The sequence below is a fragment of the Sphaerodactylus townsendi genome, linkage group LG06 (genome assembly GCF_021028975.2).
Source record: "Sphaerodactylus townsendi isolate TG3544 linkage group LG06, MPM_Stown_v2.3, whole genome shotgun sequence".
In the NCBI taxonomy this organism is placed as follows: domain Eukaryota; kingdom Metazoa; phylum Chordata; class Lepidosauria; order Squamata; family Sphaerodactylidae; genus Sphaerodactylus; species Sphaerodactylus townsendi.
The window spans coordinates 72,456,394-72,484,278 of NC_059430.1; the positions used below are offsets into that span (position 1 = coordinate 72,456,394).

The window sequence follows — 27,885 nt, forward strand, 5'->3', positions numbered from 1 at the left end:
GCAGTAGTCTTGTATTCTTTTGTTCAGACTTCTTGAAACAAAGACTTCTTGAAACCTCCCTAGCTTCCATGATGGAGGGATGTGAATTAGTGTTTTTAGGTTGGAGATACCACCAGTGTAGCAGAGGCAGGGACATTATTAATCATCTGTAGAAGTCATCATTTAAATTTAAAGTACTATTACAGTAAAAGTCAATGGACTGTTAATTGTTCAAATTGATTTTGCATAATATACCTATAGTAATTACGCATTTTTGTTTCTGGTTTTTTAAAAATCCAGAACAAAAAACCAATAATTTTATATTTACTAATATTAACTAATGGCACTTTGTCCATATTATACTGCAACAACTAGGAAATATTACCTATTACAGAAGTTATCCATTATGCCCTTAAAGCAGGCAAGCTGAAAAAAGGCTAATGGTCTTTTTAAAAAACGAAAACTGCTGGATATTAATTCACATATCCTTAATATCACATATGCTTCAGAAACCTTTTATATACGTCATAGAGGGAATCATACTTAATAATGATATGTTCTTCAAGACATGGGTAGTGTAGAATAAGCAAGTCAGCCCAGAGCAATAATGTGTGTAAATTGGAACCAAGGATCTGGGCATTCAAATCCCTCCTGAAGTAAGAGCTTGGTGCCTTCAAGCATCTGACCTTAATTCCACATCTACCCAATGAAGGTATGAACAACACGCAACTGTCTGGAAATGTAATGTCCTTTAGCTGAAGCAGGGAAGACAATGTTCAGATGTCTTCACACAAACAGCTGCTCAGTTTATTATCATCAGAAAGAGAAGCCTGGACACATGAAGTCTACCAACATGGAGAGACAGAGAGCAGCTACTGGCTCATAATAAAACACCAGGCTAGATTAATCCATTTCAGTTGTGATGGGAGAACATAACATACACCACAGGAAGTCTGAGTGGGGCTGCTATTTGGATCATCCTGGTAATGTTTAAACCACCACATACCCCACGCTTCCTCTTCATTCAGTTCTCCGAGGGGCAGCAAGAGCACCATAAGATGAAGCTGTGTTCCATTGAGGAAAGTGGTTTATGGGATTCATCAGAGGAGAAACCAGTGTGCTCCTGAGGCACCTACCTGCCTTGGGCTGTGTCTGTGTATTTAAAAGAAATAGCTACTGGTGTTTGTGTTTGTTATTGAAGTAGATGCTCTCCAGATTAGCTGGTGAAGGTCACCAATTAGCAGAGGGGGTAGTCTCTACGCCCCCCCCCCTAAAAATATTATATGCTTCCTTGGAGCAGTGTTTGGGATGGGGGTGGTGTGCATGTGTGTGTGAACCTCACAGGGTATGTTTTAAATCCCAAATTCATTTTATAGGCTTGGGTAAGGTTCATACCTCAAATCGAAAATTAAAATATATTTGGGTGCTGTGTGGTTTCCGGGCTGTATGGCCACACAGCACCCAAGTGATTCCAGCCGTGAAAGCCTTCAACAATACATAAAATATATTTCTCAGGCAATTCTGTACTCCTGGTGCTTTTGTGTGAATGTATGTATATAAAGGCAGAAAACCATAAGAAGTTATACAGTGGAACCTCGGTTTTCAGTGCCTTCGGTTTTCATCGATTTTTTCAGTGAAAAATTTGTCTCAGTTTTCATCAATTTGCCTTGGTTTTCATCAATTTGCAGTAAGGTGCAGGGGTTTGTGGAGAAAAATCACCCAGACAAAGCTGTTGCAGGCCGTGTCTGCAACTTGTTTAATGACAATGTCTTGCCTCATTTCAGACAAATCTTAAAGAGACGTCAGAAACAGACCTCTTTGGACAACTTTCTGGTGTGACATTAGTTCACTGGTTCTGAAGCTGGTCCTAGTATTATTGTTTGTTACTGTTTTCAGCATTAAACACTATGCTTATTCACCAAAAATGTGTTTTTGGTATGTTTTTTGGAGTGCCTAGAACGGATTAATTGGATTTACATTGATTCCTATGGAAAAGTTTACCTTGGTTTTCATCGGTTTCGGTTTTCATCGATTCTTTTCGGATGGATTACCAACAAAAACTGAGGTTCCACTGTAGTTTGGAAACATTGTCACTAAGAAGGAATAGAGGTAGATTCACATAGTGACTGGTAATTATGTAGCCTCCACTATTCCAGTCAGTCCATGGTCTATAAGCACTATTCTTCCCTTTTCAATCCCCTTTGGCTTCTCTCTTTGAATACATTATTATTGTTATTGTTGTTGTTGAATTTATATACTGCCCTTCCCCAGAGGACTCAGGCACATTCAGGAGAAGGAATATTTACCTCTTTAGGACCATCTTACTTTCACAATATACTCAACTAATTAACACATTGATCATACGGTAAAGCACTTGGTGAAGATCTGATTCCCCCGAACAATATAAATCTGATACTTAACGGTGGACTATTATTTTTACAATGTTATTTTTTGATATTAATAACTGTTGTGTTGATAAAAAATATTATCCCTAGTTTCAAAATGGGTGACTGCTTAGATTCAGCTAGTTACCATCCCATCAGCCTACTGTATATACTCACGTAAAAGTTGACTTTTTCAGCACATTTTTTGTGCCGAAAAAGCCCTCCTTGACTTATACGCGAGTTAGGGTCCCACTTACCAGTAATTCAGGAACTCTTTGTAGCGGCGGCAGCGACCCGGCCCACCCCTTCCCCACCTTGGTCAGCCCCCAGCAGGTGAATGTTCTGTCTGGCATTTCCTTGCTTGCATGCAAGGAAACGCCAGAGCAGGCTGGGGTAGGGAAGAGCTGGGCCCACTCATGGTGCCGGACGCACACTTGTGGGGCGCACAGCAGGTTCCTGCCCACCCACCGCCGCCCATCGTTCCCCTCACTCACTCATCTTTTCCTTTTCCAGCAGGCTGTGAGGCTTGGCTTCAGGGAAGCTGCTGCTCGGGCAGCCTGTCTCTATGAGTTTCTTAAAAGGGCAATGCTCCAAAGATTGCCAAAAGCAGGCAAATGCTCTGGCTGGAAACACCAGAGCAGCCAAGGGCTGGGACTGGTATGGAGATCTGGGAGGCAGCGCGGGGGGGGGGGGGGGCAATCTGGTGGGGAGCGGGTGCCCCGGTTCTTCCCTGCCCCTGCCTGCTTTGGAGTTTCCTTGCTTGCAAGCAAGGAAACCCCAAAAGCAGGCGAATGCTCTGTCTGGCGTTTCCTTGCTTGTAAGCAAGGAAACGGCAGAGCAACCAAGGGCTGGGGCTGCTGTGGAGATCTTATAAGATGCCTCAATTAATGTGATTTTATTGGTATCTATTTTTATTTTTGAAATTTACTACCCTAGACTTATATATGAGTCTATAAGTTTTCCCAGTTTCTGATAGTAAAATTAGGTGCCTTAACTTATACAAGGGTCGACTTATACATGAGTATATATGGTACTTAAAAAAAGATTCCATATGGGCTGAAGAACCAAGATTTTGTTTCTATAAAATTAAATATAAAACTTTATTAATAAGGGTATATACATGAAGATATTTTATCAAACTGCCAAAGAAAACCAAAGTAGATATTATACTAAGTTGAGTTTAATTTCCAGTATTTCCAAATTAAAGAATTTTATACGTTGCAAAATCCAAACTTCTGCATTAACTATGAATGGGAAAACAAATGAACAATATTTTAAATACTGTAAATTCAATTACAATAAGTAGTTTTTAAATACTGTATAAAAAGTCACTTAAATGTTGTAGAATATAACTCTCAAACTCAACTCTTCCTTAAAGTTATCTTGGTGATGAGGAAGACACACCCATATCCAAACAAAGTTACTGCTGCCATTTTTAGAAAAGTTTTGCTCCATCTGCTTTTTCTCTCCAGAAGCTGTATTCGGCAAGGATCATTGCTCTGTCCATCTTGCAGCTAAAAAGTATACGATAGAAAATATTAAAGGTCTACAAAACAGTACAAAAAGCTTAAAATATAAGGTACACTATGGCACTCCAAGGTGATCACTAGCGGGATCACTAGGGCACTAGGCCAATTAGCACATTGCCAATGTTAGTACATATTTACCTTTTCAATGAGCTCTGTTAATTTGATAACTTCTCCATTCAAACAGTCAGCACTGGAAACCAGGTCTTGACAGACATTAGTGAGACTTTTGGGTGAATTCCACTCCAGCACTAACTAACAAATGAAACACTGTCTGTTAAAATGCACTTAGTTCCATTTATTTACAGTAGCACATCACTATTAACTGGAATTTAATTCTATCAACAATATAAAAGATTGTTGCAGATCAAGATTATTAACAAAAGAAATTGCTCTGCAGCTGCAGGACAACAGTACCTTATTAGAAAGTAAAACTATTGCTGTAAAGCCATGATGTTTAATTCCAGTCATCCTAAAACAAGTCTTTCATCCTCTTAAACTCTATTTATTGAATCCAATCTTTCAATAAATGAGGAATATTTCTCCATTGAAGACTCCTTCTACAGGAAAAAGATTCTTCATTTTTCATCACAGTGTAATACCACATGGTTTGTCCCTTTTTAAATTCTTCTTCCTGTTCCCTAATTTCCTTCGCTAATTTCTTCTTCCCTAAATTCCCTAATTTCCTTCCATCCATTGCCCTCATTTCCCTTGGTTAGAATTATGGCACCATTAAAGATGGAAAATGTCCCAGGTTTTAAATTCTTTTTCTCCCCAAATTCTTGGGGAAGAGTGGCATATAAATCAAATAATACATGATTTTTTTAAAAATGTACATCATATTGCAATGTTCATAACAAGTAACATTGCTCTTCTGAAAGCAAGCCAATGTGGAGCAAATTCAATGCTCCTGCAGTAAGTTTCGTTATGCTTAATCTTTTGAAATAACAAGACACTAACCAACAAGAAATAAATTTGGATTATCTGAACAAGGTTAAATATAAAAACAAATAAATTGAGAGCTCTTTCTGATTTGAATCGGACTAGCAGAAAATGTATGACTTTCATCCTTAAATAGAACTTCAAAGAAGTATATTTCACAAAATTTAATTATACATGACAGCACCCCAGTTTCATATGATAAAATAAGTGATATATATTCATGCATTTACTAGCATCATAATATTTTCACTTATTTCAATACCTTGTGAAAGTCTGTAGGAAATTGGTTCACCATACTCTGCACAGCGGTTGTAAGATGAATACATTGTCTGTTGAGTTTCACCAGTAAATTAAGAAACTCATCACCACTGAAACAATAAAATAATAGTTATACACTCAATTATATACTCAATATAAAAACAATGTTGCGCTTCCTGGTAACTTTTGTTCATCGAGTAGTCTTCTGTACAGGCACGCATTGGGACTGCACATGCACAGACCAGCTGTGGAAAATATTTCCAAAGCTTTCTAGCAGACTAGGAGTGACCCTCCTCCTTCTGATGCTTTCCTGCCAAAATGATCACATGACCAGGAGGAAGAGCGCTACTCCCTCAGTTCTCTCCATGCCACCACCAAAGACTCCAAGAAACAGAGGCCGTTTTCGCACGGCCATGCTGTGGGCGTGCGTCAGCATAAACGACGCCGATGCACACACACCCCAGGACCGTTTGCATGGACGGTCCCGGTAGGGTGGGGAAGACGGCGTGTCGCACAGACCAGGGGAGTCGCAGGGCAGGGGGCGTGTCCCTTGGCCTGTGCAATGTGCCGGAAGGCCGGAGGGATGGTAAGGCATTTGAGAAAGGGGGGGAAATGGCACCTTCCAGCAGCTGCCGTGCAAACAGCGGTTGGAAGCCGCTGTTTCCGAAAAACCTCGCTCAGGAAGCGAGGTTTGGAAACAGCAGCTTTGCGCCACTCTGGAGTTGTGAGGGAGTTGCGATGCAGCAGCGCCGGCCATGCAAACAGTCTCCCGGGGACGCTGTTTTTAGCATCCCTGGAATGCTGTATTTGGCCCGTGCGGAATGGGCCTAGATTTCAGAATGTTCACAGTGGGGCAGGAGGGAGGGATGGATGCCTGCACAGAAGACCACTCAATGAACAACAGTTAAGGTAAGGGCTACACTGTTTTTCATCTTCCTGGCTTCTGTGCAGTCCCACACTGGGAGATTAGTCCCGCACTGTGCAGTCCCGCACTGGGAGATTAGTAAGCTTACTGAGTTAAGGAGCTGGGTGCAAAGCTCTCAATGGAAGAGACCATAGAAGACAGTCCTCCCAACTGCTGTTTAGCACTCCATATCGACATTCACCCAGAAGTGCCTTATAAGCAGTAGGGAGCTATCTATAACTAACCTGTCTCATATTATTATTATTATTATTATTATTATTATTATTATTATTATTATTATTATTATTATTATTATTATTATTATTATTATTTATTATATTTATAAACCGCCCTCCCCCGAAGGGCTCAGGGCGGCGAACAAACAAATAGATAGAGCACAAATAAAATCAAATTTTTTAAATAGTTATTAAATATGGCTCTATAAGTTAAAATCGACCCTCCATTAATACACATGCGGGTATGTGGCAAAGAAAGATAGCTCTCTGTTGGAAACAGGTGTGATATGTAACGTAGTATTGAGCAGCCATGGACTCAAAATAGAGTGTGACCAAAGCCACCAAGGATGTCACCTTGAAACTGAGGGCAGCAAAGAAAAGGTTCCTTCCCTCAGGCATAACCAAGCCAGTAAAAGAGGTTCCCATCATGCCTCAACTTCAAAGTTTCTCCCCTCTAAACAGACAGAAGGAGGGGGAGGGAGGCGTTCAGTCAGACAGCATCTGCTAAGCATTCTCCCCTCACATGCAAGAGGCCATGCCCCCAGACTCTCAGAAGTCTGGAAGGGGGAGGGAGGTTTTCAATCAGGCAGCCTCTTGGAGTTGACGGAAGATTTCACAGCCAACTGACAAAAAAGCCAAAACGGTTCTTTTCAAAACATCTGGAAGATGTTTTATTTGTGTTGTACATAAAGGGCCATTATTTTAACTTGTAATCACTATGTACATGAGCAACATAGCAGGATTTCTCCATTACTGATAAGGTTAAGCGTTAATTCTATGCAGTCTTGCATGAAGCTCATATTAGAGGATAAGAGACCTCGTATTACCTTAGCAGTAGCAAAATTCTCAACGGATGTGTTTAGGAGTAAGAATCAGAGATTATTGGATACAAATTATCTCTAACAGGCAGATATTTATATTTATTATAATTAGTTGTATAAACTAACTTAATGTATAATCTCTGTGTTTTGTCGGCAATAAAATTTGATGATGATGATGATTATCCGTTTCAGTTACACACTGTGCTGAATAATAATTTTAAGGCCCACTGACTGCACATCAAAACAACTATTTTAGTTTTTTTCCCCTTCAGGAGTGACTAGTTGGTTATTCCTATCTGTTCAACTGACATTTTACCTAAATTCTATGTTTGTCACTTGAGGCAGCTCTTCTAATTTCACTTCTTCCACATGAAGTTCTTTAACAGCTTCCAAGATTTTCTGTTGATCTCTGATATCCTTAATTCCAATCTAAAAAAGGAAATAATAATTAGAAAAGAAGAAATGAAAATAAAAAGGCTAAACAATTCATTAATATGTTATTACAACTGTAACTATGGAAAAAAATCTTCCGTCTTAACACAAAATCCATTTCTCTAAGACAAAAAAATCTTAACTATAATAATTAATCTAGGGAAATTCCTCCACATTATTTTATAATTTCAAATTAGGGATACAAATTTTAATTAATTTTAATAAGACTGAGAAATTACTTTAAATAATGCAAAGTAGCACACAGATTATTACAAAGTAATAAATAACTACTGAGTCTTAATAAAGATATTCCAGACTAAATCCCAAAATCTAATTTATTTTAAAGGCAAATTTCAGGATATCTTTTGATATTTATTATCAAACTGAAATCTCTTCAATTGTGCTTTGAATTATGTTTGCAGAAGTGACACCCCCGTGTAGTCATGCTCTAACTTTCAGGCAGGAAAGTTTCAGACAAAGTTCTAGTTTCGCCATCTAAACCTCATTTTGGATAATACATGAGCCTTGAACTGATCTCAAGCACAGATCAGATCTCAAAAGCTAAGTAGGGTCAGTCCTGGTTAGTATTTGGATGGGAGACGATAAGGAATACCAGGGTTGCTATCTGGAGGAAAGCAATGGTGGTCCACCTCTGAACATCTTTCCTTGAAAATCTTACAGAGTCACCATAAGTTGACTGCCACTTGACAGCAAAAAAAAAAGTATGAAGGCAGCAACAAAAGTGCAGATGCAGCATAATGTATATTCATACATTATGAATATTAACTAGACTGCAGAGTTTGTAGCTTAGATCCTGTGCAAACTCACCACTAAATATGGAAATATGGAAATATTAAACTAACCTGTATGAAATCTTCTTTTCCCATGTTCAAAAGCTGCCTTAAAGTTGTCTCTGTCTCCTGGAAGAACAAAAATTATTTTGTAAGACCACAGTACAAGGTAGAATCTAGCTCTTCTCAACCTCCAAATGTTACCATCCAGCTCAATAAATTAAATCAAGTATCAAGATTTGCTTAAGAATATTCTTGTATATCATAGCACTTCAATACTTAGAAATTTAGTATCATTCAGATACCACACATATTTTCATTTCACTGAAAAAAATCTTACCTTTAGTACCTCTGATAAATGTTCCAGCTCAAGGCTATGTAGAAAAACTTCCAGGTCACCAAAGGCTCTATAGGAACTATACATACACACACACAAATGTTTTATTATTTTTAAAAATGCAAATTAGAATATGGGGTTAAACAAAAGCTAATTTTATTTAACTACATTTGATTCATTTACTAGCAGTCGTAAATTGTGATTTAATTTTTAATGAAATTTAATGAATTCTATCTATATTATAAGTTGCCTTGAGCTCTGTACAGAGGTAAGGAAGCTAATAAATGTTTTAAATAAAACAAACTGCATTTCAAACTGAATGTATTTTCAGGCAACAACCTGTCATGCAAATGCAGAAATTTATACTTTCAGTTCAGAAAAACAGAGGGGCAAATAATACCTTTGGTCAATGTTTGTGGCCAAAGTTTAAAAAGCAAACTCAGTATATTTTGCAACCTTCCTAAACAGAACAATCATAATCATTTCATACTTTGGTGTAAGCTAGTGACAAATTTCTTTTGGGACACAACCCATCTAAGCATAGCAGTTTAATCCGACACATGGTATCAAGCAGGACAGCCAAAAACAGTTGAGAATGTTTCCTCCGATGGGCAGTTAAGGTCCCTCCAGTGGTGTAGCTACAATGGGGATATCCAGCGACATTTGCCCCAGGAAGCAGAGGTGGGATTCAGGGGGTTCCGAAGGTTCTGTAGAACCGGTTTTTAAAATTTAAAATATCACTTTTTTAATACTTAAAATATTTTTATTAAGTATTAATATTTTTAATACTTAAAATAAAAAAGTGATATTAAAAATATTTTAAATACTTTTTAACAGTCATTATTTGAATCCCACCACCATCGGAACCTGTTGTTAAAATGTTTGAATCCCACCACTGCCCAGGAGTCACCACTATAGATTACATGGGGGGCACAAAATCCCCCCCACACGACCATGCCCCCCTGCCAGGCTGAACATGAGTGCAAGTGCTCCAGAAGTCCAGGCTACACAGAGCCATACTGACTCTTCATGTTAATAAAGATGGCTTTTTAGCAGGCAGGTTCTGCCTTTGGGCTATCTTTTAAGTTATGGTGAGAATTTTTTAAATTATGATTTTTACCTGTAATGTAGGGTTAACACGTTGTTGTTGCCCTGAGCCCTTTTGGAATGGGCAAGGTATAAAACTAAAACATGCAAATTACTAATGGCCATGTGGGGGCTGCTACAGACAGGCCTGGGTGCCATTTTGCCCTGGGCTCTGGTTCCCCTCCTAACACCACTGGGACCTTCCACCACTACGACTCCATTGCCTTGAAACCAGGCCTGTGTCCAACTGGCCATGACAAGGAAGGGACTCCCTGACTCCTACACTACTTTCCATCATGACGCAGCGTGTAAGGCACTATTCAGAAAATATAATGACCATTAGATGCTAACTTGCCTGGCATCTGGGTGCACACAATAATTGGTGACATTCAAGGATATCTTTAGCATCTATTTTTGTTCTGATGATTGTTTTAGATCAGTTTAAATATGCTTCTTTTGATATAACACTAACACCTCAAACAAAGAATGGGAGTTCTATTCTATTGTATGTATTGATTAAGGATGTGAATGAAGATATACAGCCCAATCCAGAGGTGGGTAACCTAAAGCGCATCCTGGAAGTGTCCGGGACCCACACTAAGGTATTTGTCCACCCTGCCAGGGTAAATGGCACCTAAACCAGTGGAAAGGGCAAACAGGACAGAAGGTGGGTGCTGCACAGCTCTGCAACATCCCACCCAGAAAAGGTTGCCTCTCTCAGAGCAGTGACACCATTGCGACTGGAGGTGGGAAATTGTGGTGTTTTACAGAGTGGCCTCTTAATTGAACCAGCACTGAAATTATACTCAAGTAAGGTAGTTCCTCAACTTTTGTATGGAGTAGAAGTCTGGGGATGGCATGATAAATTGGTTGTGAGTCTGGAATCTGTTAAAACTATTTTTTATTAAGAATCCTGGCTCTACCTAAGCAGACTCCAGGAGGCAGAACCTGGAGCCAAATTATAAAGATGAATTGTTTTTAGATAACAGTAGGTCAACAGAAACAGAAAAGCTGCAAAAGGTCATAGCCGATACTGATCCTTTCATTATTCATAATGCCTTGCTTTTTGCCCTGGCTGCCAAAAAGATAAGGGCCAAATACTGTGCAATGATAGGTAAAGACTGGACAATTTGGAAATTATAATTTTTCTAAATATTGTAACTGCTTTTAGGTTATATTATTTTATGAAATTAAGTTTTAAATGTATCCATTTATTTTATTCTGTTGTAAGAAATTGCAATGGCAATAACATTTGACTATTATTAGCTATAGTCTAAACAGTAGAAATGCCCTGAAAACTAAAATTAGAAATCAGAAAAAGTGCCCAATAAATAGGCAAGCAGAAAATTAGAAAGGCACAAAATGCTAAAACCTTTCTTATCTACACCCAACTATTTGAAAAGGTTTTCCAGGTCACATGGCAAAGTTATCGTGCACATTTATATCTCAGTGAAGAGATACATCTTCAGAAAAGGCTCTGGAAACAGGTCCACCAAATGCACTAGGAAACAGAATGAACTGCTATGAATGAGTTTCAAGATACAGTCACATGCATTAGAACCTTAGACCAGAACTAGGTGAGATGGTCGTAACAGACTTGCTACTGAAAACTGATCCTGCAACTAGCTCTGGCCTTAGGGAAACAATACTGACTGTTGCCTCTCAAACTGGAATTGGATAGCGAGGATTTCTCTTTCCTTAGGAACTCTGGAGATTTAACCACCACGACCAGTGTTTATTACTAAAGCAAAATTGTATCTTTATGTGATGAATACTGCACGCCACAAATAAAAGCAATTCAATAGCTGAATTATAGTGCCTTTCCAAAATTAGGAGCTATTTTTAAAGAGAGGGATGGATGAAGGTTAACAAGAAAGTGAACCCAACATTCATCAGGCAACCCCTTTGTAAAAGTAAATGAGCTGCTATCTGATTTCAATACCTGGCTGTATGACTTCTGGCTGCCTCAGGTACTGCTTGAAGGAGTTTGTAAATAGCCTTTTCTTTAGGCAGATTCTGGAACCTTCCCTGGAAAGGATGTGGAGTCAAAGAAAGCAAACTGAAGAGCTAAAAGGGAAAGAACAGTGTTAATATTCTACAAGGCAGAATGTTTTCAATATTTTCAATACACCCATAATTTATTCTAGTCCTCCACTAACTCAGAGAGAACAATTTCTACTAAGCTTCCACTTTGTAACTATTTTTGTATGTACATTCCTCACAGAGAAAAATGAGGGATAATGTCAGTAAGAGATGGCAAGACACACTGACAATATGACACACTGGGGAAGGATGCAAATTTATCAGACCAATTCTAGAGTAACAGTCTGTTGCAGCAAACACATATAAGAATTTTATGGATGACCAGAACCCTTCTCGGAAGCATGTGTCTCTTCAGCAGGAGATTACAATATATGAACATTTCATGGCTTTTTGACTCCAATGAAAAAGTCATAGTATGAATTTGATATATCTATGTAGGGCCCAAAATATATACAACAGCTAAGTGCCCATTTGTAATAGGAATCACTGGTCTATTATGCAAGGAACACTTACCTCAGGACTCTCCTCCTCACATTTCTGTGTTTACACACGAGGAGGCCCTCACTCCTTGCCACAGAGTTTTTCTACAGAGAACTCTCTCAGGCCTACTTCCCTTAACTCTGCCAATCAACTAATTTGTAAAGGAACATAACTCATTACACCCAGTAGTCAAGATTGCTGCCTTTGCACTTAAAACTGCACTTATATTGATATTACTGTTCCAAAAATAATCCACTCCCCCCTCCCCTTGAAAGAGGCAAAGCATTCCCTGGACCACATGAGGCTGAAGAAGGGGACCATGTCTCAGAGCTGATTCTCTCTCTCTCTCTCTCACACACACACACACACACTCTTCCTTTCACTGAAGCTGCAGAGAGGCTTGTTAATTCCAAGCACTCTCTGCTACTATTATATCGATATCTGAATATATCAATATGAGAATGCAGAGGTCAGTGTGTTTTGGCTAAGCTTGGGAGAGTGAGCTTCTTTTTTGTGACTTAAAGGAGCCAGCAACCTGGAAGGCAGGCGACGGGGAAGTAGACAATTTGTGCATAATCAGCCATTGTTGATAAAATTAGCATAATATAGTTTTTAAAAGTATTAAAATCCATAGTGGTACATTCACTTGTAATTCCAATTAAATCCAAACTACCACAATCGACTGATAAATCCAAACTAACACAATCTGTTGACAAATTCCAGTTCAGTATCGACTGCAAAATTATCTGTGCTGCTCTAATATTCTCAGTACAAGATAATATTATGCATAAAGTCAATACCATTACCTGTCAGAAACGGTAAAAGATTTCAGTCTCCCAAAGCACTGCTGCTGATCTCCAAGTCACTAAATTTAATGAAGACATCAAAATATTTGAAGTGCCTGAACTAACAGTTACCAGCAAACTGTATTTTGTTCAGTCTGGATTTAATTGGGATTATTTGTTGTTCCTCTACACTGCAGGTACTGAACTAGAATAATCACAGTCAATTACCAACAGCTGCAATTATGCAAATGGTCACTCCCCTGCCTGCTTGATTTTATTTGAAGTTTTTGCAACCTACGTTTTTAAAAACTTGAATGCAAGAGTCTATCAATACCCACCCAGCCTACTTGTGGCTCTGGAGGTGCAGCCAGTCACTATTGCTTCTATACCCCATGAACCATATAATAAAATGAGCTCGCTAAGTAGGAACACAGGTTACTACAAGTTAGAGGACACAAGCACTTCTTTATCATGATTCTCTTCTGAACACAAACACCAAAACCCACAGATCTTGTACATACATGAATACTTGTTTTCTCATACGCACACAAAGACACTGTGAAAGTTGTACATAGCTCACAGAAGACAAATGTTCTTTGTCAAATCACTTACAGAAACAAGGAAGGAAATTATTGCTTAACTGAGGGGCTGAAGGTATTACAGTCTGCTCCTGTCTACTGGGCTCCCTTTGCTGCTATCAATCTCTGTCCATCTGAGTTCCAACAACTGCCACAATCAGACTAGGGCTTGGCTGTGGTAAATTTGCACGCATCAACTATGACATACCAGGCAGATGCCTAGCAACACTTGTGGAGACAGGCAGCTTCACAAGTCTGACTCAAGCGGTTACCCTCAACGTTACAGACAAGCAGATATACTCAACTGCCAGTAGAGAATGACTATGAACAGAATACCCAATGCAAGAGAATAAGACATTCTACATGATGTGCCTGCCTGGCATATGACAGCACTCAACAGAGATCTGGAAGCGAGAGTTATAATATGAATTTTCCTCTTAATGTTAAAAAGTTAAACAAAATCAAGGGAGGAGACCATCACAGAACCATCTCATGATTTGCTTACATCATTTAACCTCCATCTATCTTGCTGAGACTCAAGGCACATTACAGAATTAGAAGGTACAAAATACCTATACTATACCCGATAAACCTGGATTATGCATTTAGAGAACAATGAAATCAAAAAAGTAAAAATATATCCAGTAGACAACACAAAATGAAGAAAAAGTTGCCTATTTTCAATCACTGTAATGATTTTAATGTGTGTGTGAGACTTTAAACGGAGAACTGAGTCAACATGGAGAAAACAGAAATAATGGGGGTTAATGTGCAAAAAAGACAATTAGAGAGAGGATTCGTAAAAAAGAAGATTAAATATTTGGGTATTACAATAACACATAGAAAGGAGAAGAGGTTTAAATATAATTATGAAGCAAGGTGGAAAAAATATTAAAACAAATAAAAGAATGGTATAAGAAGATCTTAACGATTACAGGAAAAATCAAAGCATTAAAAATGTGTATAATGCCAAAAATGTTTTATTTATTTCGAACTCTTCCGTTGGAAATTACAAAATAAAACACCTATGGAATGGGACAGAAAGCCGAAAGCCTGGGTGCTTAATAATAAAAAACCAAGAATCATGAATAAGATTATATATATGACAAAAAATTTCTTTAGGTTGGGGGATTCCAAAAATGCAAGAATATTATGAAGCATTCCAGATTAAGAGTCTGATGAGTATAGACGAGGATAATGTCGAAAAAGGGGTTAAGTTTGAAAATGAAATAAATGAAGGAGTTGGTGTACATGGTATCTTCAATAAAGTGTTGAAGAAAGGAAATAAAAAAGCAATAGAACCAAGAAAGGTCTTGCTAGATATATGGGAAAATTGAGAGGTAAATGGATGACTGGCACCTTGGATCTGGCGTCTTTGGGAAGTGTGGCTGGCATGTTAGGCGCTGAAAAGTGATATAAATATTGAAAAGAAAAGGAATTCAAACTGTGGCAAATTTGATTAGGGAAGGAGGAGAAATTATGACATTACAAAATTTTATAGAGATAGGAAGAAACGAGAACTGGTTGGTTTTGAGAGGCTTTTGGGAAAGGATAAAGGTTTCAGATAAAAGGAGAATGTATAATGTTGAAATGTCTGGAACTATATGGAAAATGCAAAGGGAAAATTTTAGGGCATATATACAAATATATGGTAGATGATAAGGAATTCACGATAAGAGCATTGAAACAAAAATGGGAGAAGGAAGGATTTCTAGACATTGGTAATACTGAAAAATTAATAGATAGTTGGAAAAATATAAAGATTGAGAAATATATGGAGTTAGAAAGAAAAGTGATATTAAAATGGTATAGAACACCAAAACAACTTGCATATATGATAAAAGGACTTAGTTCTAAATGCTGGTGCGGTGGAGACCAAGAGGCATATTATAGCCATATGTGGATAGAATGTGCAGAAGTAAAAAAAATTTGGACAATTGTATTGTTATATATCGAGAAACTGGTGAAGATAAATATTGATTGAAATAATGACTTAATGTTCATGGGTGTAATGGAAGACAGAAGGGTGGATAAACAATATAGTTATATGTATAAAATAATGATTAAAGTAGCCCATGCAACAATAGCCTTGGGCTGGAAAGAAAAGAAAAAATGGACACTTCAGGAATGGTTAGAATATATCTGGGAACAAGTGACACTTGATATTTTCGATATATTAAGAAATGGCAAGATAAACAGAATGAAATTTTGAAGGTATGGATAATATACGTGGACTGGATGAAAGAAGCTCGAGTCAATGAAGAAATATGGGAGAAGAGGCTACAGAGAATGAACTTACTACTGTTTGTGTGACAAAACTATGAAGAAGTAATGGGGGGAGGGAGAAAAGGGGGGAAAGTATTGTTTGAAAATGTATGAAGAAGGAAATTACTATAAACTGTAAAATTCAAATGATACAATTAAAAAATTATTTTAAAAAAAGCATAGTGGCCTGAAAGGACAGGCTGGCCTTCAGACTCCGCGATATCTTGGGCTCGGGAGGGCTGCGGTTCTTCTACCTGTTCTTTTAGCTGCAGGTTATTGCTACAGGTTGCCACACTGGTGATCCAAACCCCCTGGAGGTGGTATTGATAAGGGATAAGGGAAATAAGAGGAAGCTACCCCAGGTAACCCCAAATAAGATATTTCCCAAGTCTGGTTGGGAAAATTAGGAGGCAAAAATGGCATAGTGGCCATTTTGGATGAACTCAAAATAGGTGGGAATCCTTTTACCAGAGACATTCGCTGGTTTGCCCTCAGTGGGAAGAGAACTGTCCCCATTGCTGTGCATGGTACGCTCAACCTCCTGGCTCTTCACTTCCTAGTCAGCCAATGAAACAGGGATCAGAGCCCTCACTGTCAGAATGTTGGCTATGCCACCTTGCTCTGCAGGATCTGAATTGCCGGCAAGGTTTCCTGTCGGACCATCTTTGGTCACAGCTGGGACAGTTTCCAAAGACTAGGGCTCTGGTGATCTGATGCAGGTCCTAGACTGACTCTCCAAGGGGTCATCTCGCAGACCCAGTTTTTCCAGATGAGGAGATTCGTCTTTTTTCTTTTTCAAGCTTCTGGATGTCATTGAGGCAGAAAAAGTAGATTATGAAGGAGCTTTCTTTTGATTTTTTCCCCTTCTTCTATGGTAAGTCTGACTTTAAACATTAACATTTGCAGCGCGAGTTCTCTAGCACACCTCCCTGAACAGCAAGGCTATTCAGACTAGGTAGGGACACACAGCCCTGCCTGAACAACTGGAGGCATGACCTAATCAGCCTGGATGACTGTGCCCCACTGCTGGAGACAGCAGCTTCATGTAACTCAAATTTCAAAAGAAAACAAAGAAAAGGGGAAAATAAAATACAAAAAGTAGAAAAAGAACCTATTCAGGCTATGCCTAAGATACACAGTGAACAAACTGAGAAGACATCAAAAGGTTTCAAGTATTATTTATTTAGATATCCACATTATTTTCTTATGTTAACTCAGGAAAGCTTAGTTTGATACAGTGAGCAGCTTCAAGTCAAGGAAGGCAAGAATTTCATTTCTCTGAAATCTCTCTGTTGATACAAGGATAAAATAAATGGCAGAGTTAGTATTTTCTGTTATTTACTCTCTCCCACTGAAGTGGTTCTTAGGCTTTTTTGCTGACATACACACACCTATCAACTGAGTCATTCTACACTTAATAACATACATGTTTCTTATACATTTCCACATCAGAAACTTATATTTTTGCCAAAATATATATTTGGGGCAGGAAGGAGTTAAAATAATGCCCACCATCACCAGCAGTTGCTTTAATAGAAGATTAAACATTTAGGAATGCTTGATCACAGACTCCTTGAATTTCATGCTCACTTTTAAATATAAGTTTTACACTACACAGAGAAGGCTCTGAAATAACGAAACTGAATACTAAAGCCCAAAATACATGTTACATGTGACACAAACTGGGTCACTGATGAATGAACCAACTTTGGGCATACGTTCATGCAGAGACTAGCCTATTTAAAAAAATCTTTCCATTACTCTCTGTGTATACCCAAGTGCCTTCCTTCTGTCTACCAGTGCTCTGAGGAGATTTTTCCCTCCAAAAGTTCTTTTTGCAGCCAGCTAATCACAGGCAGTCCTCACTTAGCTCCTTGTGGGCTTCAGTCCACCTGCAATAAAGCTAAGTGTTGGAATTCGCCACACTCTGAATGGCTCCAAACATCAAGAATGGCGGAGGGTTTCTGGCTTCCTTCCCATGCTGTTTTCACCAGCTGTGATTTGCCCCTCCCTCGGGCTCCACATGTCCATTCAGGCATACGTAGTGAGAGGAAGGGGCAAACGATTTCTGCTGCAACCATTTCTGACGTCAAGACCTCTTTCCCTCTCTTGGTGGTTGAATCCATGTAGACAAGCAATTAAAAGGTTTCTAACATTTAGTCCCTGTGAAAACATGTGATCAAGAGTCAGATCAAGCACCTGTGACTCCACTCGTTTCATGCATTAAAATGTATTTCAATCCTAACAGACTATATATAAACACTGATGTTTAGTATATCTGCATAAATATAAGTAAGTAAAAGCTAAATAATTTATAAAACAGAAGCAATTAATTCCAGTTCCCACAGAACAATACCTCTGCATGTCTGTTGTTTTTTGCCACCTCGCTTGGTGTCTGTCCATCTTTTGTCTGTATGGATTTATCAGCTCCAAGTTCAAGCAATTTGAAGACTACTCTTTTGTGTCCTTGGCGTGCTGCCCATGTCAGTGCCTGCAACAATCAATTAGTCTTTCAGAAGTATACAAGTAGGGACTCAGTTTTATGTTGGATTGCAACTGATAAATTTGGCGGCAGTCTTAAATTGTTGTTCAGAATTCTGGTTTTATTGTTCTTTTATTTACAAAGCTGCCTCAAGTTCCATAAAGTAGAAAGGCAGCTAGTAAATGTTTTAATTAAATAAATAAGAAATCATAGGGGAGGAAGAATCACTTGGATGCTTGTCCCCTCCCTGCCCCTCCAACCCCCACTACTCTGCCTGCCCACCGTCTCCCTCCCACCTCTGCTGTTTGTTCTTCCAGCCTGCCCCTTGACCTCAATGACTCCTCATTTCTCAAAATGTCTGCCAAGACCTTGTAATGCAATGTCATGAGATCTTAGTTGTTCTCAAATAAGTTTAGGTTTGAGTACTTCTTAAAAATCTTCTTCCCTTTTTTGCATTTTCAGATTTTTCTGCAAATCTGGGGGATCTCCCCAGTTTGTAAAAAGATCCCTTTTCTGTGTGCAGTAGTACTAGACACCGCACATTTCAGTAAAATTTCATAAAATTCTGGAAATCAAGTGAAACTTCAAGTCACTATTACATACAAAAAACAGGCTTACAGTGTAGCCATGTTCATCCTGAGCATTTACTTGTGATCCATGGGCAGCAAGAAGAGCAACAACTTGAGAATGACCATCACGGGCAGCATACATTAATGGAGTAATTTTCTTTCTAATGAAAAAGAATAACGCCTGTTAAAACAGCAATCATACACAAGTACAAATATTTAGCATACAACTGATTAATATACTATTTCTCATGCACAAAGAGCTCAACAAAACTAGTGAAATCCTATGCTGGGTTACTTCAAGTTAAACCTACTAAAATCAGTTGGGTTAGATCAGAGTAACTCTGCACAGGACAAACAAAAGCAAAATATAGTAATGTGTTAATCACATTGCTCACCACTAGAGGGACCCCTAAAACACAATAAATATATATATTTCTTTTCTACAGACTGCAGATCAGCTTTTCAAATAATCTAAGGCAATGAGGCAGTTCTGCTTCACCAACCTTTAGAAGCTCCTTGAATGTTGACAAGCATGTACACAAGAGGGAGCCATTCAATGTTATATAGTTGGATATAAAAAAGCTTTTGGATAAATGATACAGCAAAGATCACTGAGTAAACTTAGTAAAGACGAGTTAAGAGATGGGTGTTCCTATTACACTCTGAAGGAAATGTCTGTCTGCCTGGGTACTGTTTTCATCAAAGGCAGAGCTGTTACCACCTGCTCTGCCTCTCCCAATCTAGCTCCTGGAACTATGAAAAAGCCACGTTCTAGACTGATGTGGACAATTAACACTTGGTCTCTTAATTTGTCCTTTCCTGGCAAAGTTTTTGAGAGAACAGTAGTGGACCAACTCCTTGGATAACTCATTGCTCTGGACCCTTAACCAGTCCGGTTTCAGGCCAGGTTACAGAACAGAGACGGCTATGCTAGTTTTAGATTACAATCTTAATTTGAATGTAGACAAAAGAAATGCTTCTGTAATGCTCTTATTGATACAAAGCAGCCTTTGATACTGTAGATCATGCTATCTTGTTAACATGCTTGGAGGCAAAAGTAGGTATCAGGGGATGCATGCTGAACTGGTTCACATTATTCCTCACAGACTGAATTCAAAGGGTTGCTGTGGGAGATCAGTTGTTATCAATGTGGAATCTATCCTGTGGAGTTCCCACAGGGTGCTGTTCTATCTCCAATGCTTTTCAACCTTCATGTAAGGACAAATCATTTGTAGCTTTGGGGACAGATGTCATCAATACTCGAGTGATACCTAGCACTATATATTCTTATCCAGATCCTCTGCTGATTCAGACAAGGTCCTGAATAAGCGCCAGGTTGCTGGGGTAAATTGCCTAACGGTAAGCAAATTGAAATTAAACTCTGAAAAGACTATGGTACTGCTGGTTCGGAAGGTGAAGATCTTGAAGGAAGGTGGAAATCCCCACATTTGATGGAGTTCAGCTGATTAGACTGGACACAATTTTACCACTGGAAAAGCAAGTTACTACAGCTGCAAAAAAAAGTTTTCTTCCAATTCATTCTAGCCAGAATGATAGCCCCTTACCTGGATCCACACCACAGTAACATCAAGACTAGACTACTGTAATTCACTGTATACACAGATCTCTTCTCAAAATCAATTTGGAAACTCCATTTGGTTCAGAATGCCATGGCTTGGCTATTATTGAAAGCTACATGGAAAAAGCATTTTACTCCAGTTCTGCCGGCACTTCACTTGTTTCCAATCAGTTACTGGACTCAATTTAAGATATTAGCTATCACATATAAAGTCCCTCAAGGCTTTGGACCCTCATAATCTCCTTCTACACTCCACCATGATAGTTTGGCTTAATGTAGCAGGAAGTTCTGCAGGTGCCAACCTGGAAAAAGACTGTACATGTGCTTTCTCCATCTTATGTGAAGAAGTCTAGAAAGTTTAACACTTAAAAAAAAACCCCAAGATGCTACAGAAATAATTTTGCAACCCCCAAAAAACCCTCAAGGTTAATAACTGCAGCCTACAACTGAAAACTTAAACAAACTGTCTGAGGCAGTTAGAGATGGCGTTAGCTGCCATGCTGCCTTTAGAGGGTCCTCAGGCGGGATGGGAGGGGCAGCAAAAACAAAACTCCAGCCGCTTGGAAACCCTCCATAGGGCGTAACAGAGTTATGCCACCTTTTTGGATGGCATAAGTCTGAAGCCCAGGCTGTGGTGTTCCCAGCCCTAAAGACTGGCTGGAAGTTAACTAAAATTGGCTCCACTCCCAGCAACATCCTGGCTGCCCCCCCCCCCCCACTTCCAACTTTTGTCGTGCTGGTGATGTGGGGCACCTGGCCACTGGCACCTTTGCCCCCCTCCACTGGTGGAGGTGCCCCATATGAAATAACCTGCACTTCAAATTGGTGAGGACACTGTTCTGGTTCTGCTGAACTGTTTACAGAAGTCTTCTGAACTTCCGTCAGAAGACTGTGGTGGTTTCAGATACAGAATCCAGCAGAAAGAGATTCACCACCAGTGGAGGTAAGACAATAAACCAGTTAACCCCACCCCCACCCCCGCCAATAAAAGATTAAAAATGGGAGACTTCAAGGATCAAAGTTAAAAAAGCAATGGTAGCAATAGGTTCCAACAAATGTTCATTTGATAATGGCAGTCTTTAGAGCATTGTACCTCATATACAATGTATGAGTCTATCCGTTGAAAAGAGAAAGCTCAACAAATCCAGTTTAACAGCAGAGGAGTATCTAGGCAAACTGGAGCCCAGGACAAAACCTGAGCTTGCGCCCCCCCCCCCCCCGCCATCCCGGCCCGGCATAGGTGGCCACCCTCCTTCACGACGACCAAAGAATGATTTTTTGCACCAAAACACCCCCCACACCCAACAAAACATACATGGCTCGCTCCTCACTACTTTCCTAATTGTGTCCTCACACCAACCCTGTGACGTAGGCTGCTAGCCTGAGAAACAGATCCAAAACAGTGCAAGGGGAATTAACTTTTAAGCATGTAAATCTCTCACAAGTCACACACACACCCCCCCCATCTGAAGGTTTACCAAACAAACATCAGCATCATCTTCAGTTCTGCAGCTGCTGGGCTCCCTGCTCAGCTTGCCTTTTCCTGTGCCTGCCGGCGCCCGGCTGCCGGGGAGAAGGATTCTGAGTAATGCCACACTTAATTTAAAGGGGAATAAGGCACGCTGGGTCAGAGAGATGGGAGGCAGGGCTCCCCAGTCCTGCTCCTGGGAGCCCAGTGGGATTTCTCCCCCGCCCCCTGGACACCGTACAGAGTGGGCGGGGCTACGACAGGCACTGGGAGCAGTCAGCTGCTTCAGTGCCTGCTTGCTAGGGCTTGCTCAATCACTTGCTGTGTAGGAGGATGTTTTGGCGCCCCCCACGTGACCTCAATCGATGCGCCTGGGGACAAGGGGTACCCCATGTCCCTAGGCAAATAAGCCAGTGTCTAACAGTATTACATTCATCAGGGGACTGCACTTACACCCAGGTGAGCACTGTCCCTCTTCTCAGCACTTCCTACAATGCTGTCTTCTGAGGGACTCAAAATCTATTAAGCGAGGAACTGAAGGAAGGGGAAGAGTATGCATATGTATGAGAGAAAGAACCACAGGATCTAACAGGATTAGCTCAGCTCATTATACACACTTGGATAGCAATACTAAGCAAACTTAGTAGACAGTAAGTCACTAAGCTAAAAGAAACTTACTTCAGAGCACACATGCTTGGGATTGCACTATTAGTGTTAATGATCCATGTTCCACATGAGATAGATTACTGTACATACTATACCACATAGCATCTGTACTCAAGGAAAATGTTTCTGAGGCATGACATTAGACCCTGAGGTTAGACAATCATGATTAAATACAGGTAGTAAAAAAATCCATCAGACTGACAGCTAACATTTATTTCAAGGAAAGAGTTCAAAGGTTAGCGCCAAAGTGAAATATTAAATTGTATGTAATTGTCCTAATCTGTTTTGGTCTCATTTATGGTAGAGTTTATTATCTAAAGTATAAATGCCAACACTTTTCCCAGGCCTTTTGACACCGTCAGCAATCACACAATGATAAAGTCAAGGCCTCTGAAGTTACACGGTAGTGTTGGAATGGTACTACCTTAGAAGCAGCAATAAATATTTCTGATAAAATTGTTAGATAAATCAGTTAAAAGGATTCAAATATTGGCAAAGTCACAGACAAAAGCTTACTCTTCAAATAATGTTATTCATTGTTTTTTTAACCTCACACAGAAGGAAGGCTCTAAGTGAAACAACCTCCAGTTCCTCAAGTATTAAGCTGACTGCAAACACTTTTTACAAACTGTTCTGGAATTTGCACTACAACTAACTAGTTTTCACACAACTGATAACCCAGTATAAATTAGGGGAACCCCCCTCAAAATAACAACTTTAATAAAAACTCTGGGATCACCGAGGGCCTTTATCCTTCAAGAATACTAACACCAGCATTTAATCATTTTCTATGCAACTTCAGCAATTACGTTGACAGAATCTGTATTTTTTTAATGCTTAGGGTGACCCTTCTCCTGTAGATAGGGATTCCTTAATAACCCAACAGCACAAACATACCAGCTTATGGTATAAGTATGTATGTGTGTAGCTGTTAAGTGCTGTCAAGTTGCTTCCAAATGACAACCCTATGAACTGACCTCCAAAATTTCCTATCATTAACAGCCTCACTCAGGTTTTGCAAACTGGGGGCCAAGGTTTCCTTGACTAAGTCAATCCATCTTTCTCTTCTTCTACTGCCTTCCACTTTTCCCAGCATTATTGTGTTTTCCAGCGTCTTGTCTTTCCATAACGTATCCAAACTATGGTCATCTAAGTTTGGTCATTCTAATTTCTAAGGAGAGTTCAGATTTGATTGGATCTAGAACGACTTGGCTGATTATGCACAAGGCGTTTGCTGCACGATGAGGCAAATATCCGTCACGGCAAGATGTCTTGTACAGATGTATTTCCTCAAGCCTCGCTTTCACTTTCTATTCTCCCTGTGGTGCGTGAGAGCACTTCTAGCAAGAACTTAATTTTGCCTCACCGCCAGAGCAAGATTTGCTAGTGGGCACAGCTCTGCTCCAGACATCTTCCCTCCACCCAAGGCCAGCCTCCCTAGTTCCACCCTTCCCAGTCCAGACAGGCTGAAATACAATCCACACCAATCTCCCCTCCCCCCCACATTATTTACATGGTACTTCTATGCACTTCCTGGTTTTAAAGAAGTGACTATTGCAAATGTCCCTGGATAGCTCAACTTCTTCCTTCACCAGGGGAGGGCTTGCTCAAAAGAAAGAAATGCCAAGGGTGGTACAAGAAGCTAGTCTTTTGCCTTGGGAGTAACTTTTCATTCCCATGTTGATCTTCTTGCATGATGTTGGGTCCTCTGATCCCCCTGTCCTTCAATTCTTCACCATTCTTGAATCCTCCTGGCTGGAGAGAAGCTTTTGGCTCTCATCTCCTCATACAACTAGCTAGCGCTAGAGCTCTAGAGAGAGAGAGTGCCAGCCAGCATGAGCGTGAGCAAGCAAGCCTGCCAGCCAGCCAGCCAGCGTGGAACTTGGGGTGTGCTGTACTTTTATACCCCATAGCATAGTTTGGGGCGGGAGCTAGGAGCTCTCTTTCTAAAACTTCTGGATTTCCTTGCTGGGTTGAGCTAATTAATAGATCATCGATTGTCTTCTAAATGCTGGGACAGTACGGCCAGTTGTCTTGTGATTGGATCAGGGAGTAGCCTTGAATGACTTGGGCAGAGTTTCTTTTATTTAAATTTGGCTGAGGCTTTGAGTGGATCAGGGAAGGAACGAGTGTGCTGAAGGTGTTTAGATAGAAACCTTGTGACAAAGTGTATCCCAGTTCCTTTGTGTTACAGTAACCTTGGCAGGGTGTGGTAATCAAGATACATGTCCATGAGGCTTACAGTCTCTGTCAACTAGAATAACTCATTCAATGATTTAATTTTGCTAACAGACCTTTTTGCACATTTGGCCTGTATTAATATCTGGACATTCTGCTACACACACATGGTTGCTGGCATTCATCAGTACATGTTGCAGGAAGATCATATTGAATCCATATTTTAATAAGGCAGGGTATGAAGGGTAGGGCAACATCTATTTGGTCGATGATGGGGCCAAGGAATAGAAAATCTTGGCCAATTTCTTCACTGTCAGCATTAACAGTTGTGCACTGCTTCAGTATTCATTACTTCTACTTTTTTAATGTTTAGCTGTAATCTGGCTTTGGCATTTTCTGCTTTAATCTTCTAACACTAGTTGTTTCTAGTCTTTACTATTTTCTGTTAGTAACATGGTAACATCTGTATATCTCAAATTGTTAATGGTTCTTCCACCAATCAGATGTTGTAGCATACTTATTTCTTTTAAAACCACCAAAGTTTTTCAGGAACCACACAGTCAAAAACTTTGCGGCAATCTATGAAACAAAAAGTGATTTTCTTCTGAAATTCTCTTGCAGGCTCCAGTAACAAATGTAAATTTGCAATATGATTTCTATTCCCTCTTTCTTTTCTGAATGACTCCAGCTTGAACATTTTTTCCCAATGCATGGACATCCTTTCATCTCTTCTATACAGTTCTTCTGTATACTGTTCCCATCCTTTCTTTATTTTGCCTTGCTCGGTTAATGTATTTCCGCATTGATTTTTCAGCATGCGTACATTTTTCCTTGATTTCTTTGATCTTGTAGAACAGATTTCTTGTTCTTCCTTTTTTGTTATTCTCTTCTATTTCTTGACACTTGTTATTACAGTAGTTCATTCTCTCTACATGCCAGTTGTTGCATTTGGACTTCTGATTCTTTTTCTTTCCCCTTTTACTTTGCTTCTCATCTGTCTTCAGCAATTTAAGAATTTCATCAGTCATCTACCGAAGCTTGTCACTTCTGTCTACGGGAATAGTCATTGAGCATTCTCTGGTTTCAATCCATCTTTGAATTCAATAGTGCAAATCAGCTCTTGACATGTTTTTCAGACTTTTCAGGGATACAGTTTCAGTGTTTTTCTTCAGCTTTATTCTAATGCTTAATATTATCAATTCATGTTCTGAACCATAGCCAATTAGCAAACAGAACAGCGCTTCTCCGTCTTCTGCTTCTAATTATGGTTATATTGAAAAGCTTTCCATTAAATCTGATAGGCTTTCCAGGAAGTATTATTCAGTCAGACTTTGCATTTCTGTCTCTAATGAAGCCTAACACTTGCTCTCTGGATCCACATCCAACCTGGCTGGTGAAAGCCAGTGCAGATTTGATACGAGACAACCTGAGAGGTATTATCACTCTTTCTCTCACAAAGGGGGTTTCCCCAGGTCACTTAAGGAGGCAGTGATAAGAACTTGTTAAAAAAAAAAGGAGATACATCTGATCTGGCCAGATACTGTCCAGTCTCAAATATTCCATTTCTGGATACATTAGTGAAAGTTAGTGAAGACAGCTGTGGTTGAGCAGTTCCAGAAATTTCTGGAAGATGCAGCTGCACTTGATCCTTACCAACTGACTTTCCAGCCTGGTCACAGGACCAACACTGCACTGGCGACCTTCACAAATTATCACATTGATTTTCTTCCTTTCTTCAGAGATAGGGACAAAGTGTGGTGCTCAAAGGGAAGGTATTGTCCTAGCACCTCTTGTTGTATGGAGTGCTGCATGGTTGAGCCTTTTGCCTCTGCTTTTCAATGTTTATATTTTCCCCCTTGTCAAGCGACTCAGGAGGCTGGGTTGTCACCAATACATAGGTGACACCCAACTCTACCTACTCGTGAATGACAAATTGGGATCAGTGGCAACATATCTGGTTGGATATCTGGACGCTGTAGTGAGATGGCTGAGACTGAGTGAGCTAACGCTTAATCCATCTAAAATGGAGGTCCTGTGACCGCTGAACCAGACTAGGACAGGGACTACAGTTCCTAGCACTTAATGGGACACTTCTGATTTCATCAGGACAATTCTCCATTCTAGACAATGGAGAATAAGATTTCAATGGTGGCTAAGTTGGCATTTTATCATGTTCACAATGCCCGACAACTAGCTCCTTACCTGTCCTGTTCCTACTTGGCCACAGTGATCCATGCAATGATAATCTCCAGACCATTACTGTAACTCAATCTATATAGTGCTGACCTTGAGACTGCTCTAAAATCTTCAGCTACTACAAAATGCAGCTGGACTTAACTAGGTCAATTTGGAGAGTTTCTATTCAACCTATACTCCAGCCACTTCACTGTTTGCAGACTGGTTTCCACATTAGATTAAAGGTGCCGGTTTTAATCTTTAAAAGCCTACATGGTCTCTAGAACATTCATGCCTGTGGTAACACTGCTCCCACTATGTCGCCCCAAGGATGTTGTGCTCTGATTCTCAAAACTTACTGGAGATCCCTGGCCCAAAATTTGTCCTCACTTAGGGTCCGGGCCCTTTTAGATATGACCCCAGCAGGGTGAAACTCTGAGAAAACCATGGCCCTGTGAGATCTTTCTCAGGTACATTAGGCCTGGAAGACAGAGTTGTTGAGGACTTGGTGGCTGCTCTGCAAAATACACTGACCATCAGACAGAACCAGCCCATTTTCCCTCTATCCCCTCTGTATTTTTTAACATATGATTATGAGCTTATTAGAGCAGGATGAGAGATCAGAGGGATTTTACTATACTATCATTTGCTAACCTTGATTGGTTTTCAATCATACACTGAGTTTTTGTAGGCTATAGTGTTTTAATTATTGCTATTAGTCATCCAGATTGTTTGTGCTAGATCTAGATCTCACCTCACTGTCAGAACTTCATTTTTTCTGTGTGTCATTTATCTAGTAAAACACGTATTTGGTCACTGACCATAAATAAATACTACTACTACTAGTAAAACACTTTTTAATGTTGTAAAAATGTTGTAACCTAGTCCTCTTTGATTTACTCACTCCCAAGATTGCTATCT

The 27,885-nt window shown here is 39.7% G+C and overlaps 1 protein-coding gene across 1 annotated transcript in view; it reads right to left on the reverse strand.

The window, feature by feature from the left end:
* Positions 1-3,527: 3,527 nt before the first annotated feature.
* ASZ1 (ankyrin repeat, SAM and basic leucine zipper domain containing 1) overlaps positions 3,528-27,885 on the reverse strand; it is a 35,390-nt gene continuing 11,032 nt past the window's right edge. The window contains exons 5-13 of the mRNA XM_048500792.1: positions 18,948-19,059; positions 18,204-18,338; positions 11,639-11,763; positions 8,614-8,689; positions 8,346-8,402; positions 7,367-7,479; positions 5,094-5,199; positions 4,031-4,144; positions 3,528-3,877 (exon numbers count right to left, since the gene is read on the reverse strand). Of these exons, the coding sequence (XP_048356749.1) occupies positions 3,725-3,877; positions 4,031-4,144; positions 5,094-5,199; positions 7,367-7,479; positions 8,346-8,402; positions 8,614-8,689; positions 11,639-11,763; positions 18,204-18,338; positions 18,948-19,059 (991 nt within the window). The 3' untranslated portion in view covers positions 3,528-3,724. The remainder of the gene's footprint in view (positions 3,878-4,030; positions 4,145-5,093; positions 5,200-7,366; positions 7,480-8,345; positions 8,403-8,613; positions 8,690-11,638; positions 11,764-18,203; positions 18,339-18,947; positions 19,060-27,885) is intronic.